At 41.0% G+C, this 17,245-nt stretch overlaps 1 protein-coding gene across 4 annotated transcripts in view; it reads right to left on the reverse strand.

Moving 5' to 3' along the window:
• Positions 1–17,245, reverse strand: part of LOC117508496 (muscleblind-like protein 1) — a 262,264-nt gene that overhangs the window by 72,268 nt on the left and 172,751 nt on the right. For all 4 annotated transcript variants that reach the window (XM_034168271.1, XM_034168270.1, XM_034168269.1 and 1 more), the window contains exon 2: positions 13,098–13,268. In XM_034168271.1, coding sequence (XP_034024162.1) covers positions 13,098–13,268 — 171 coding nt within the window. The remainder of the gene's footprint in view (positions 1–13,097; positions 13,269–17,245) is intronic.

Consider the following 17,245-nt stretch of genomic DNA (forward strand, 5'->3'; position numbering starts at 1 on the left):
CCCGTATCCCAATATGTGCCCGCTGTGCATAAATTGATGACGTCATAGTGCGCGCAGCCCAAGAACTGTCCGCAGACGAAATGATGAAAAGGCGAGAAGTGTGTGTTGGTCCCAATATGGATATTACAGATGATTTTCTCATGGGTAGTCCGACAATGAACAGCAGCCAAAGCAGCCAGCTTGATGAGGATGCACTGGTGAATTTGGAGAGCAGCGCACGCCAGCAAACATGACAAAAGTGAGCCAACATTTTATGTACGTGTTTGCTGGGTGTTGTGCATTTTGAAATGACATTGAATACTGTTAAAGTGATTCCACATGTTATGTATCTCATTAAGTGATAATAATGCAAATAACATGCAGTTGTCGTGCGGGATGCATTTTCTGAGTCCCTCTATTGCTACATACTTTAGTTCAAGCTTAGTGTGACCATAGTTACAAGTATTTGTAAGTTAAAGCATTTAATTTTTACTGAAGACCATCAAATTTAGCCATCAGGTATTGCAAAAGCTTTGCATCCGTCTGTTCGTCCGTCCGTCTGTCTGTGCTCATCTTAAGTCCAGTCCTATTACTGCCACAGTCTTCAAATTCACACAGAATTTGCCTTGCTTGCCTCTACTGGTGGTTGGCTCTCACTGCGGTATTGTATCACTTCCTGTTCCGGAGCACAGCGGTGTTTTTCTGTATCTGTTAGCTGTTTAATCTGCGCAGTTAGATTGATCTAGTTATCTAGATTACGATTTGTTTCCCAGTGTAATCTTTACGTGCCTTAACTAAAGCACTCCCTCTGCTGAATCACCTCTAAATTATTTACACATTATTCACTTTGCGTGTTTTTAGGAATCCGCTAGCTTAGCGTAGCTACTAGCTCTTAGCCGATTTAGCATGGTGGCTTCTCCTGTCTCTCCCGCACTTTTCTGCTCTGGGTGTGAAATGTTTAGTTATTCCTCGGCCTCCTTTAGCAGTAACGGGACTTGTAATAAGTGTAGCTTATTCGTAGCTTTGGAGGCCAGGCTGGGCGAATTGGAGACTCGGCTCCGCACCGTGGAAAATTCTACAGCTAGCCAGGCCCCTGTAGTCGGTGCGGACCAAGGTAGCTTAGCCGCCGTTAGTTCCCCCCTGGCAGATCCCGAGCAGCCGGGAAAGCAGGCTGACTGGGTGACTGTGAGGAGGAAGCGTAGCCCTAAACAGAAGCCCCGTGTACACCGCCAACCCGTTCACATCTCTAACCGTTTTTCCCCACTCGACGACACACCCGCCGAGGATCAAACTCTGGTTATTGGCGACTCTGTTTTGCGAAATGTGAAGTTAGCGACACCAGCAACCATAGTCAATTGTCTTCCGGGGGCCAGAGCAGGCGACATTGAAGGAAATTTGAAACTGCTGGCTAAGGCTAAGCGTAAATTTGGTAAGATTGTAATTCACGTCGGCAGTAATGACACCCGGTTACGCCAATCGGAGGTCACTAAAATTAACATTAAATCGGTGTGTAACTTTGCAAAAACAATGTCGGACTCTGTACTTTTCTCTGGGCCCCTCCCCAATCAGACCAGGAGTGACATGTTTAGCCGCATGTTCTCCTTGAATTGCTGGCTGTCTGAGTGGTGTCCAAAAAATGAGGTGGGCTTCATAGATAATTGGCAAAGCTTCTGGGGAAAACCTGGTCTTGTTAGGAGAGACGGCATCCATCCCACTTTGGATGGAGCACCTCTCATTTCTAGAAATCTGGCCAATTTTCTTAAATCCTCCAAACCGTGACTATCCAGGGTTGGGACCAGGAAGCAGAGTTGTAGTCTTACACACCTCTCTGCAGCTTCTCTCCCCCTGCCATCCCCTCATTACCCCATACCCGTAGAGATGGTGCCTGCTCCCAGACTACCAATAACCAGCAAAAATCTATTTAAGCATAAAAATTCAAAAAGAAAAAATAATATAGCACCTTCAACTGCACCACAGACTAAAACAGTTAAATGTGGTCTATTAAACATTAGGTCTCTCTCTTCTAAGTCCCTGTTGGTAAATGATATAATAATTGATCAACATATTGATTTATTCTGCCTTACAGAAACCTGGTTACAGCAGGATGAATATGTTAGTTTAAATGAGTCAACACCCCCGAGTCACACTAACTGTCAGAATGCTCGTAGCACGGGCCGGGGCGGAGGATTAGCAGCAATCTTCCATTCCAGCTTATTAATTAATCAAAAACCCAGACAGACCTTTAATTCATTTGAAAGCTTGACTCTTAGTCTTGTCCATCCAAATTGGAAGTCCCAAAAACCAGTTTTATTTGTTATTATCTATCGTCCACCTGGTCGTTACTGTGAGTTTCTCTGTGAATTTTCAGACCTTTTGTCTGACTTAGTGCTTAGCTCAGATAAGATAATTATAGTGGGCGATTTTAACATCCATACAGATGCTGAGAATGACAGCCTCAACACTGCATTTAATCTATTATTAGACTCTATTGGCTTTGCTCAAAAAGTAAATGAGTCCACCCACCACTTTAATCATATCTTAGATCTTGTTCTGACTTATGGTATGGAAATAGAAGACTTAACAGTATTCCCTGAAAACTCCCTTCTGTCTGATCATTTCTTAATAACATTTACATTTACTCTGATGGACTACCCAGCAGTGGGGAATAAGTTTCATTACACTAGAAGTCTTTCAGAAAGCGCTGTAACTAGGTTTAAGGATATGATTCCTTCTTTATGTTCTCTAATGCCATATACCAACACAGTGCAGAGTAGCTACCTAAACTCTGTAAGTGAGATAGAGTATCTCGTCAATAGTTTTACATCCTCATTGAAGACAACTTTGGATGCTGTAGCTCCTCTAAAAAAGAGAGCTTTAAATCAGAAGTGCCTGACTCCGTGGTATAACTCACAAACTCGTAGCTTAAAGCAGATAACCCGTAAGTTGGAGAGGAAATGGCATCTCACTAATTTAGAAGATCTTCACTTAGCCTGGAAAAAGAGTCTGTTGCTCTATAAAAAAGCCCTCCGTAAAGCTAGGACATCTTTCTACTCATCACTAATTGAAGAAAATAAGAACAACCCCAGGTTTCTTATTATTTAATGCTTCGATCTTAAATATGATCAATCTATCTTTGTTAGTTGGCTATGTACCACAGGCTTTTAAGGTGGCAGTAATTAAACCATTACTTAAAAAGCCATCACTTGACCCAGCTATCTTAGCTAATTATAGGCCAATCTCCAACCTTCCTTTTCTCTCAAAAATTCTTGAAAGGGTAGTTGTAAAACAGCTAACTGATCATCTGCAGAGGAATGGTCTATTTGAAGAGTTTCAGTCAGGGTTTAGAATTCATCATAGTACAGAAACAGCATTAGTGAAGGTTACAAATGATCTTCTTATGGCCTCGGACAGTGGACTCATCTCTGTGCTTGTTCTGTTAGACCTCAGTGCTGCTTTTGATACTGTTGACCATAAAATTTTATTACAGAGATTAGAGCATGCCATAGGTATTAAAGGCACTGCGCTGCGGTGGTTTGAATCATATTTGTCTAATAGATTACAATTTGTTCATGTAAATGGGGAATCTTCTTCACAGACTAAAGTTAATTATGGAGTTCCACAAGGTTCTGTGCTAGGACCAATTTTATTCACTTTATACATGCTTCCCTTAGGCAGTATTATTAGACGGTATTGCTTAAATTTTCATTGTTACGCAGATGATACCCAGCTTTATCTATCCATGAAGCCAGAGGACACACACCAATTAGCTAAACTGCAGGATTGTCTTACAGACATAAAGACATGGATGACCTCTAATTTCCTGCTTTTAAACTCAGATAAAACTGAAGTTATTGTACTTGGCCCCACAAATCTTAGAAACATGGTGTCTAACCAGATCCTTACTGTGGATGGCATTACCCTGACCTCTAGTAATACTGTGAGAAATCTTGGAGTCATTTTTGATCAGGATATGTCATTCAAAGCGCATATTAAACAAATATGTAGGACTGCTTTTTTGCATTTACGCAATATCTCTAAAACCAGAAAGGTCTTGTCTCAGAGTGATGCTGAAAAACTAATTCATGCATTTATTTCCTCTAGGCTGGACTATTGTAATTCATTATTATCAAGTTGTCCTAAAAGTTCCCTAAAAAGCCTTCAGTTAATTCAAAATGCTGCAGCTAGAGTACTGACGGGGACTAGAAGGAGAGAGCATATCTCACCCATATTGGCCTCTCTTCATTGGCTTCCTGTTAATTCTAGAATAGAATTTAAAATTCTTCTTCTTACTTATAAGGTTTTGAATAATCAGGTCCCATCTTATCTTAGGGACCTCGTAGTACCATATCACCCCAATAGAGCGCTTCGCTCTCAGACTGCAGGCTTACTTGTAGTTCCTAGGGTTTGTAAGAGTAGAATGGGAGGCAGAGCCTTCAGCTTTCAGGCTCCTCTCCTGTGGAACCAGCTCCCAATTCAGATCAGGGAGACAGACACCCTCTACTTTTAAGACTAGGCTTAAAACTTTCCTTTTTGCTAAAGCTTATAGTTAGGGCTGGATCAGGTGACCCTGAACCATCCCTTAGTTATGCTGCTATAGACGTAGACTGCTGGGGGGTTCCCATGATGCACTGTTTCTTTCTCTTTTTGCTCTGTATGCACCACTCTGCATTTAATCATTAGTGATCGATCTCTGCTCCCCTCCACAGCATGTCTTTTTCCTGGTTCTCTCCCTCAGCCCCAACCAGTCCCAGCAGAAGACTGCCCCTCCCTGAGCCTGGTTCTGCTGGAGGTTTCTTCCTGTTAAAGGGGAGTTTTTCCTTCCCACTGTAGCCAAGTGCTTGCTCACAGGTGGTCGTTTTGACCGTTGGGGTTTTACATAATTATTGTATGGCCTTGCCTTACAATATAAAGCGCCTTGGGGCAACTGTTTGTTGTGATTTGGCGCTATATAAAAAAATTGATTGATTGATTGACAGACCATTCTTGGGATACAAACCTTGGACACGTTCAAAGATGGCTAACCTTAACATATACTCAACAAAAATATAAACGCAACACTTTTGGTTTTGCTCCCATTTTGTATGAGATGAACTCAAAGATCTAAAACTTTTTCCACATACACAATATCACCATTTCCCTCAAATATTGTTCACAAACCAGTCTAAATCTGTGATAGTGAGCAATTCTCCTTTGCTGAGATAATCCATCCCACCTCACAGGTGTGCCATATCAAGATGCTGATTAGACACCATGATTAGTGCACAGGTGTGCCTTAGACTGCCCACAATAAAAGGCCACTCTGAAAGGTGCAGTTTTATCACACAGCACAATGCCACAGATGTCGCAAGATTTGAGGGAGCATGCAATTGGCATGCTGACAGCAGGAATGTCAACCAGAGCTGTTGCTCGTGTATTGAATGTTCATTTCTCTACCATAAGCTGTCTCCAAAGGCGTTTCAGAGAATTTGGCAGTACATCCAACCAGCCTCACAACCGCAGACCACGTGTAACCACACCAGCCCAGGACCTCCACATCCAGCATGTTCACCTCCAAGATCATCTGAGACCAGCCACTCGGACAGCTGCTGAAACAATCGGTTTGCGTAACCAAAGAATTTCTGCACAAACTGTCAGAAACCGTCTCAGGGAAGCTCATCTGCATGCTTGTCGTCCTCATCGGGGTCTCGACCTGACTCCAGTTCGTCGTCGTAACCGACTTGAGTGGGCAAATGCTCACATTCGCTGGCGTTTGGCACGTTGGAGAGGTGTTCTCTTCACGGATGAATCCCGGTTCACACTGTCCAGGGCAGATGGCAGACAGCGTGTGTGGCGTCGTGTGGGTGAGCGGTTTTCTGATTGTTGTGGATTGAGTGGCCCATGGTGGCGGTGGGGTTATGGTATGGGCAGGCGTCTGTTATGGACAAAGAACACAGGTGCATTTTATTGATGGCATTTTGAATGCACAGAGATACCGTGACGAGATCCTGAGGCCCATTGTTGTGCCATACATCCAAGAACATCACCTCATGTTGTAGCAGGATAATGCACGGCCCCATGTTGCAAGGATCTGTACACAATTCTTGGAAGCTGAAAATGTCCCAGTTCTTGCATGGCCGGCATACTCACCGGACATGTCACCCATTAAGCATGTTTGGGATGCTCTGGATCGGCGTATACGACAGTTGTGTACCAGTTCCTGCCAATATCCAGCAACTTTGCACAGCCATTGAAGAGCAGTGGACCAACATTCCACAGGCCACAATTGACAACCTGATCAACTCTATGCGAAGGAGATGTGTTGCACTGCATGAGGCAAATGGTGGTCACACCAGATACTGACTGGTATCCCCCCCAATAAAACAAAACTGCACCTTTCAGAGTGGCCTTTTATTGTGGGCAGTCTAAGGCACACCTGTGCACTAATCATGGTGTCTAATCAGCATCTTGATATGGCACACCTGTGAGGTGGGATGGATTATCTCAGCAAAGGAGAAGTGCTCACTATCACAGATTTAGACTGGTTTGTGAACAATATTTGAGGGAAATGGTGATATTGTGTATGTGGAAAAAGTTTTAGATCTTTGAGTTCATCTCATACAAAATTGGAGCAAAACCAAAACTGCTGCGTTTATATTTTTGTTGAGTGTATTTAAAGCGGAATTTTAAGAGGTTAAAAAGTCACATTCTGTTTCAATCTGTTCCATTTTGTTTTTGAATGGCTGGGGTGGCAGCCAATCAGAGTTGAGCTACACTGTGATGTCAGTGGCCTGTCTCTCCAAAACTGCTTTATTTTGTGTGTTTACATACATGTCTTTCATATATTATGTAAAGTCTAGGGAGAAATAAACACTTCTAAAACTGAAAATGCAGTTTTTGGAACCAAATAACACCTTTGAATTTATTTACAAGACACTTTGCGGATGTTAGCATGGCGACGTCACAGGCTGGTAGCTAGCTGCAAAACTCTGTTTCTTTTCTGTGTTAATATGTCCTCTTTGTCATATATTATGTAAAAGCTAGAGAGAAATAAACACTTGAACTAAACTAACTCAAAGCTAACTTCCTATGGAGTTAAATTTGTCTCATTAATACCAGTAAATACAAATATTCCTTGATTTGCACTACTACCGCTCTTGTGAAAAGCTCATGTACATGCACAAGCAAGGCTTCCTGCAGACGCTGTTAAAACATAAATATTGTTTTTGATTGACTGATTAATAGAGGGGCTTTATTGAACATGTACAAATTGTACATACATAAGACAATAGGATCTTAATAATTAATTAAACAACTGCAAATTATATAGAACACAATGCTCACGGCTGAGGGTATTTTAGCATTAGCGTTGGCATCAAGTTTCATGTTCAACAGTGACAAAGACAAATATTTAGGTGAACAGAGGTTTTAATTTCAAGTTATACATATTTTGAAAATGTTTATTCCAGTAACAATGATCTAGCCCCTTGGGTTAACTTGTGTGATGTTGCTAAATGTGTGCACAGTCGTTAACTGCAGAAAGATTTGTTATTACTGATATACAGGTATTTGGAACCACTGTTCTCTTGTGGAAAAATAGAGCTATAATGGATTTTTGAAAAACAAATTTTTCACACAAATTTAAAATAAATGTTAATTCACTTTTTTGACTCACTTTGTATTTTAAAAAAAAAATGTATGTTTTGAGGTTAGAAGTATATCTGATTCTGACATGCTACACCCTTAATGACATGCGGACAGTCCTGAAACCGGCACAGTCTTATAATGGGAAGGCAGATTGGTGCCTTTATTACATCTTTGGTTGTCACATTCTTAGTGTGTAACTACACTGTGACATCTATCGCTTCAGTTTGTTGTCTGTCTCCATCTCTGCCCTGAAGGACTACTTGGGGTAGAAACACAGTGTAGATATGTGTAGTGGTACTGCCAGCAGCTGTTTACTGAAAAGTGATTTGTTCATGCAGCAGGTTGTGTCATAAAATACTCGAGTTCTGTTAGAAATCAATGTCCATCTATTAATGTGTGTGTGGAGGGGTGGAGTGCCATTGCAAGTGTAAGTTGTAAGTTGATTTTTTTCTTTCTTCATGGATGTTATGTTTTAATCTGTCTCTGTATTCTTAATTTTTTTTATGGATTACTGCAGTAGTTAGCAGTGACTAGGTGGTTTGTGTACTTTTTTTTTTCCCAATTTAAGACTACCTCTGCTCCTGCTCATTCCCAATGTAATGTGGAGTTGGGTCAGGAAGGGCATCCAGTGTAAGACTTGTGCCAAATCAACATGCAGATCTAATTCAGATCTGTTGTGGTGACCCCAAGTGACAAAACAGAGAAAATGCAAGAACTTACTTGCACATGATTTTTGGCACTTCAAAATGTTTAGAGGTCAATGCATTGGAATACAAGTCAGGGTGAATATAGCTTACAGACCTGTTGCACCTTGGCAACTTGTTGCAGAAGTGATTTTTGAGTGTGCAGCTCTTCCTCTTACACAGCCTGTGCGCTGATTTAACATGATTAAAATTTATAATCAAAATGAAGGACAACTTTACCACATTATTATGGGGCCCCACAATTATGGGACATAATTATGCGACACACACATGCATATAATTATCTTACTTAATGCACATCTTTGTGTGGTGTGCTACCATTGTGTAAGTTTTGCAGAAACCCACCAAGTGAATAAGAAGGAATTGCTCCTGAAAGACTCAAAAACAAATGGACAAACAGATTGATATAATGACTGCATTACATCCTCTCCCTCAAACCTTTGTTAGTGATGGCTTTAAATATAGTAATAAAGTGTAATATACTCGCCCTGTGATACACTGGCGTCCTGTCCAGGTTGTACCCTCCCTCACACCATATGACTGCTGGGATAGGCTCCAGCCCCCACCTCCTCATGACTCTTAATTAGAGTAAGGGAGTATAGAAAATAGATGGATGTAATATACTGCATGGTGGTGTAATACGTTTGTTCCATTTTAGATAATTTGTTGTATAATTTAGAAAAAAAAGAACAATTCAAATTCAAAATGTATTAATTTATATAGCGCCAATTCATGACGAACTCGTCTCAAGGCGCTTCACACAACATAAAACAACAACAACAACAAAAAAAACTGAATTAAAAATTTAAAACACAATAAAAAGATGACCCGACTCCGGATAAAGCGGAAGAAAATGGATGGATGGATGGACCATAAAAGAATACAAGAATAAAAACACATCATAACACTAATGATAAAACAGGGAAAACAAATGAGTCTTTAAACGTGACTTATGTCAGGATACAGGATAATGTCCAACTCAGTATTGTAAAAAAATGCATAAAACATAAATTTTGAGATGACTTGAATAAAATGTATGTTCACATGATGTATTCATTTTTAAGAGTAAATTAACATCCACTCTAATTTAATATTTCTCATTCTTTAGTGGTTAATTTATATACACTTTTATACAAAACACAAAAAGTCTGCAAGCCTCTGTACACCAGCATGGACTCCCAAAATTTCCTCTATATTTGTATTGTCAAGTGTGTCGGTAGCACGGCCCAAACAGAGGGTCACCCCTTTGAGTCTGGTCTGCTTGAGGTTTCTTCCTCAAATCATCAGATGTTTTTCTTTACCACTGTCGCCTGTGTGCTTGCACTAGGGGTTGGTAAGGTTAGACCTTACTTGTGTGAAGCGTCTTGAGGCAGCTTTGCTGTGATTTGGCACTATATAAATGAAATAAATTGAAACTGAATTGAAATTAAATTGGAAGTGTTAAAAAAATACAAATAGAAAAAAAACAAACTGGGCACTCCACCATCGTCTCCCGCATACGAACGGATGCCAGGAGGATATCGTATACATTTTTAATCCTATTTGGTCTTGACTGCTTCAAAAATGGTAAAAATGTCATTTTAAATTATGATACCATAAATGGAAAATGTACATTTTAACACACCTGACTTGTGGTTTTTAAAATAATAATAATAATAATAATAATAATAATATATATATATATATATATATATATATATATATATATATATATATATATTTTTTTTTTTTTTTTTTTTTTAATTGCTCCTCCTCTTTACCATTAGCCATAGTCATTTGTAGCTGTCTTTATGTATTTTTTCAGAGCACTATTGTCAGATTTTAGGGCTCTTTCATACATAACATGATTGAAGCCAACTGGCGCTCGAAGGAGGAATTGCATGCCACTCATGAAAAATCGGAGCCGCCTCAAATGCCTCGTAAAGCTGTGGCCACAACCATTCGTCCACACAAACAGCCGAAAGGCAGCGAATGCCCTGCGAGTGCCCATTTGAGCCCTCTCTCGGCAGGTGTTGGCAAAATTCCAGGTGCTACACATGAACATCTAACACTGCTCGCCGGGCACTTATAAAAGGCATGGCTATTCACGCTCCTGACATGATAGTAAACAGCAAGCGACCACGTTCGAGCTGTCTGTGAAAAGTGCCTAAGTGCCCCACGAGTGTGGCACAACACATGTGGCGTACCAGAGTGCTGGGCTCCCTCCTCAACACGTACCGTGCGTGTGTATCGCGTGTGTGTTACACCCCACCCCCACTCCCCCAACACATGTGGCATGTGTATTGCGTGTGTGCGCATGTGTCACTCCCCCCGGACACTTGCATGAAATGCTAATATGTATGTACAGACATAGACAGGCCAGCCACGTCTGAGTGCACACAGCCCAGCAAGGCGCCACTCAGCTGACACCAGCCTCTCACTGACAGTTGAAAATGACGGCTCAGTGCACAAGACGTGTTACATTAAAACACAGAGACCACAGCCACGACAGGTATATAAATAATTACTACAATAAGTACATACACTATTACATAACAAATAACGAAAACAACACATATGGTGTGAGTCCGGTCCATACATCGGTTGTACTCCGATGTTCAGTACCAGCAGGGATTGTGCAAAGGGAGGAACACAGCGCTCCCACTCCAGTCCTGTGTTTGCCATCCAGATGTTTGGACATCGAGCAGTCTACATGCGCTTTGGATGCCATCATGCAGGTGTGGATGAGGTAATCTGGATGCGTTCTAACATGGCTGATCACGCCTCTTTACCTCCCGACTGCATCAGATTATGGCAATATTTGCCATGTCGGGCATGGTTCCTGCACATTCTTGCTGTGTGTGCTGGGGGCTTTACATCCAGACACAAAAAATGTCTAATTACAACAATAAAACTAGACTGAAACATCCTTTCCTGGAACCTTTTATTATTTAATTTCCACTATTTATTTTTATACTATGTATTTGCTGAATATCTGCAAAAAGTCCACTTTGCTAAACCTGCCAGTCTGTGAGTGAGTAAGTGAGTGAGTGAGTGACGTGGATTGTCTTTTACATCGATTGACTGAAAAAAGCATCGGGAGCCCCATCGCTCACAGCGAGCTGTAATGGACTCTAATGACTTCACCCTCGGCACAGCTCCATGCGTGAAATGAAAGCACGCTCGTCCACCGCACAAGTAGAGCAGGACAGCTGCACACCAACACCAACAGGAAATATAATGGGCTACTGACAATGGGGCAGTTGTAAAAAAGTGAGATTCATTCTTTGAAAGGCTAGTATCCTGTCTTGGGATGATCTCAGGATGACCTAACTGTCCGTTCCCTTTACAAACAATGTTGCTCTGTTTTCTTGACTTTGTAGTGCAGGTTTAATGTGATGGCTCCTCACTGCTCTCACCCTGGCTGCCTCACTTTGCTTGCCTGTCTTTGCCCATTTATCTCTTTCTACCTAGTTTGGTCCCTCCTTTCTTCTTCTGCTGTGTCCTTCTCTGTCAGCCTGTCTTCGTCCAACTCCTCCTTCTCACTTAGCCTTACTTTCTGTCTCCCGGTGTCGTAACCACAAAGTTAAAGCTTGCAGTCTTTGGGAGTTCTGTTGCTCCTGTTAAGCCCTGTTATGGTTTCTCCACCAGTCCTTCATCTTCAGATAAGGCTGATAAACCATGACCTCCATGTGCACATGTGTGTTTGCAAGCATACAGCATCTGGGCCTCGTTTTCACAAAGTGAAGATGTGGGTGCAAGAAGTACTTTAGTCACAGGTTTTAGATATTGGTGATCAAATTTTCAAAACATTATTGTGATTTTTTTTTTGCATACTATGACACCTGTTGCTGGTTCCAGGGATTGTACAGAGTAATGTGATCACCCATTAAGGGCCTTTCAGATCACACATGATGCACTGTGAATGCCGCAAGTGGATGCAGAAAATGAACAGAGTTCTGTTTGTGATCTGGAGGATGAACGAGTCTCACAGTCGCTTGTGAACACTTATGCGTTCCTGAAAAAGTACAACCCCAATTCCAATTAAGTTGGGACGTTACGTAACATGTAAATAAAAACAGAATACAATGATTTGCAAATCCTGTTCAACCTATATTCATTTGAATACACCACAAAGATTTTACCTTACCACAATATTTTACCTTGGAAAAAAATTTCAAGGACCTCTAAACTAAACTAAACCAAAATCTGCTGTGAAAATTAACAGGGGCTCTGACAATGAGCCAGTATTTCAACCTAACCCTAGAGTTAACCATCAGTTTAACTGGAACCTTTACTTGTGTCTGAAGTGCATCATTTCTCCATTGGTTATGTTTGTCTGTGACACCAGGCAGTGACCCGGTGAGAGCTGTGTTTCCTATTGTACAACCCCCACACTGCCAACTATTCCATTACTCAGTGAGATGGTGCACCAGAATCGGACACCTCTCATTGGGAATGTGTTGATTCATGCACCTTAAGAGCCAGAGATGCAAAAGTGACCTTATGTCATGGGATAATAAATTGTCAAATAAATTATATTCTTAAAGCATTTATTTATTTATTTATTTATTTTAGCTCCATGTGCATTTTTGCAGACACCTTGCTATCTTTTTCCCAGACAATACTCTCGGACATTTAAGCAGATCACTCAGAATAACCTTGTACTAATTGCCCATGAATGCTCCTTCTAACAGAAGCATCACCAAACCAGAGGACAACAAGTTATCACCTCCTTGTGTCATGCAGTATTTGCTAATTCTGTATTATATTTTAGCCTTTCATCACTTGAAAGGCTGTCTGCCATCTCACCACTGGCTGCAGCTGTGCACCGGGTATCATGGCGTTGGCAAGCTGCATCTGTTGTGCCAGCATGGCCATGTTTTTCTGCTGGATGAGGTTGTTTCTTCCATTGATCTCCAGCTGGGTCTTCAGGTGAGGAGGAGGATGCAGGTACTTGCAGTTCTCCCTGGAGCAGCGGCCCTGGTAGGGTGACAGAAGAGGAGGAGTGAGTGGGAGGAAACCAGGAGGATGGAAGATAGAATAGGGAGCGATTATGCCAATAAAGACACAAATTATGAATTCAGTGTTTCTCTTGACAGTTGCGTGATGCAAAGAAGTAATGAGGCTTGTCTGTAGTTGCTACCCTCCAATTTAGCAGGTGATGACCTAACATCCACAACATTTTGACCTACGACCGGGTTTCTTTGAAAATAAAAACAATCAGTCCTCCTCAGTTTACTACATCATAACCTTCACAGAACACCTATTTATCATAGTCCCATTCAGACACAAATTGGCTTAAAAAAAAACAAAAAAAAACAAGCCACTAGCTGCTTCTGAAAAGAGGAAACTCACAGTTATCAATACTAAAATGTTCTTTTTTTGTTGTTTTTTTTAAAACTATCTTAGGCAAAAATGGTTTTGGGCTCAATCTCCAATTCCTATTTTCTGTTAAACAGTCATAAACAATTCAGCAGTTTAAAAAGCATGATAACATCAGAAAAAACATTAAACAATATATTACAGTGCATGTATTTGGGGAAAGTCACTAGACTTTAAATGGACTGCTTATCTGTCATGCCTTTATGGTTAAAGAACTTTATTGTGATGCCTCACATTTTTTTCGTTAACACATACTGATGTCAGGGGTGGAGGTGGCCTAAATGTTAACTAATCTCACAAGTTTGATTTCCCATATTTGAAAGGACAAAAACGTGGGTAGGAAAAGTCAAGAACACCACCTGTCCCACCCATGTTACCATCACTAAGGTGCTTTTGAGCAAGGTTCTGGTTCAGCTGTTCTCAAGTGGGTAGTATGTAAACATTTGTGGTAACAAGTAGAAAGAATTTTTGGAAGGTTAATGTGGGGAATCATCCTAAAGCACTTTGAGCATGATCCTAGTTAGAAAAGGTCTATAGAAGTACAGTCCACTTACAATTTCTTTATCTATAGCTATGGTGGTGACATCAGCTCTACTTGTTCCCCCCATGGAAGAATAAGGAATACCTTCAGCTAAACCTGTCAGAGACTGAGCTTCTTGTCATCACACACTGATGTCAGGGTGCCGCCATGCAACACACTCCGGGAGTAACTTGGGGATTAAGGACTTTGCCAAAGTGCCCTGAGTGATTTTCCGGTCTGACAGGGATTTGAACTGATGATCCTCTGTTCTTTAACTACTTGTCCATCACCTCCACAAATACTATGTAAGAAACACCATATGTGTCAGCAAGTTTAACCTCTGTGCTGTGTATGTCTCACTTCACTCTCTCGCTCCACTTGGGATGTGAACTCACGATCTCTGACATGGGAGGTGGGCACTCTGAGTTGAAAGCTAAAATGCAGGGTCTGGCCTCAGTGGCCAGAGAGTCTGTTAGCTGTCAGTGAGTTAGGTTTATGGACTACCACATGCACAGTGACTCCTGTTGAGCTGTCACACTCACCCCACTAAACCTCACTCCCATCCGGGTCACAGCAGCAATTCAACTCAGGATGCAAACTCATAAGCTCCATCATGGGAGGTGGGCACCCTGACCAGAAGGCTAAACCCTGGGCTCTGGCCTCTGTGGTTTGTCATGCAGCTTAAAATGTGCCCAATCTGCTGAGGTGATGTGAAAATGTCTTTCTGTGTAACTGCTGCAGTGGCACTTGATGACATTTCCACATAGAGCTGCCACTTTTTTTTTTTTTAAATATGCTGGATTTTGAGTGGTTTGCTGCCAAATTTCCTCACTATTTGTGAGCACAGCAAGAGAAAGAGAGAGAGAGAGAGAGAGAGAGAGAGAGAGAGAGAGAGAGAGAGAGAGAGAGAGAGAGAGAGAGCGAGCAGACAAAACAAGCTGAATATTAAATGGTAAATTTTTCACACTAGTCAATTTGGATTTATTGTGTGTGTGTGCATGCGCATGTGCGCATGCGTTTTTTCATCATTCACAGATGGTATCAGATAAATCTGCAGAAAATTACATCACTGAATAATTAACACCTTTCACTGGACATTTTATGACTGGAAAGCAACTGACCCATGAAAAATAAAACCTGTTTTTTAAAAACATTGCAGGGACTGAAAAAATGTCACATGACCGTTGTCCTGTTCTGACTCTGTCCTCCTCTGACTGGACTAGAGTGCTAGACTGAGCTCTGTGAGTCAAACTGAAATATACAAATCATAGAATAAAGGACAAAACTGTGGTGAGTCCATAATGAAATTAATGTACCTACTTATACAAGGTCTGTTAGAAAAGTATCCGACCTTTTTATTTTTTCAAAAACTTGATGGATTTGAATCACTTGTGCTTGCATGAGCCAACCTTGAACCTACGTGCGCATGCATTATTTTGTTCACACCTGTCGGTTGCGTCATTTGCTTGTAAGCAGCCTTTGTGTGAGGATGGGTGGAGTCTCTCGTCGGATTTTCTTTGCAAGGAAAATGGCGGAACAACTGGAGCAGCGCGACTGCATCAAATTTTGCAGGTGGAAACCATTCGAATTATTCAGACAGCTTTCAGTGACGATCCTATGGGCAGTGGTGGGCACAGATAACCAAAAAATTAACTTCGATAACAGATAATCAGGTAACTGAAAAGTTATCTTTGATAAAGATAAACCACCCAAAAATGTATCGGAAGTCATAGATAAGCGATAACCGATAAATTCCAGTATTGTTTCTGGTACATTTGCAACTACTAACAAGCTGAATTTGAGTTTTAACACCACAGTCGCTTTTGGAAGCAACCAAAAAATTAACTTTGATAACAGATAATCAGATAACTGAAAAGTTATCTTCGATAAAGATAAAACAATAAACCATCCAAAAATGTATTGGAAGTTACAGATAACCAATAAATTCCAATATTATCTCTGACACATTTACAACTACTAGTAAAAAAAAATTTAATAGCTTCTAATAATATTAAAAATAACAACAGACCCAAACAATTAGCCCACACTTCTATATTTGAACATCCTGCCCCCTGCTGGAAGCTCTTGTTTACTACACAGCTTCCAGCACAGAAGCACCCTGAGAGCAGCCATAAAGCCAGCTCTCTACCAATCACAACGCTCCGGTCAGGCGGAGGTCTTGGAAAATAAAGTCATGCTGACTTATGGTTTTGATTTATAAATAACATTAATACTGATAGAATAACTCCATTAATGTCAATTCTGTCATATGTACAAAGTTAAAATATAACATATATCTTTTAATGTTGAATAATGCACTAATTCTGAGGTTTTGTAACAAACACAGACAGATCACAAAGGATTCTGGGTAAAAGTGCCTCTGCTAAACACTGATTGGTTCAGTCATTCACTATGTAAACCAACACGTTAATGTGATGTGTGTCGTGTGTTGGTGTTTACAGATAAATGTGCTTTTGTAAAATATTCCTTTTTTATTTGTAAAAACAGGCATTTTTACGGAGCCCTAGAAGTGTCATTGCAAAATGTTTTGCATGTGGAGAGAATGTGCGCACATTTTATTATATTGTAAAACGTGCATTCAATATTGTCTTGACACATAAATGTCCGATAATGAAAACATTATCTTCGATAATTATCTGTTATCGGATTATCGGAACTGTGCCGGAGCGGTACAACCGGTTTAAAGACGGCCACACAACGGTGGAGAGCGAGCCACGCTCCAGTCGGCCATCAACATGCTGAAATGACCAGATCATTTCCAAAGTGAAATCTGTGGTGATGCGGGACTGTCATGTGACTATCCGAGAAATTGCGGAAGAGGTGGACATCAGCACTTTTTTGGCACATTCCACTGTGACAGAAGATTTTGCCATGAGAAGAGTTGCAGTGAAATTCATGCCGATGGCTTCAGCACGAAGCTGATGGTGGAACAAAAGCGCCACCATGTTGAATTCTCACAGGACATGTTGTGACATGCTCACCTCGTCCACAATTTCTCGGATAGTCACATGACTGAAAAGCCACCGAAAGCCGT

The sequence above is a fragment of the Thalassophryne amazonica genome, chromosome 4 (genome assembly GCF_902500255.1).
Source record: "Thalassophryne amazonica chromosome 4, fThaAma1.1, whole genome shotgun sequence".
Taxonomy (NCBI): domain Eukaryota; kingdom Metazoa; phylum Chordata; class Actinopteri; order Batrachoidiformes; family Batrachoididae; genus Thalassophryne; species Thalassophryne amazonica.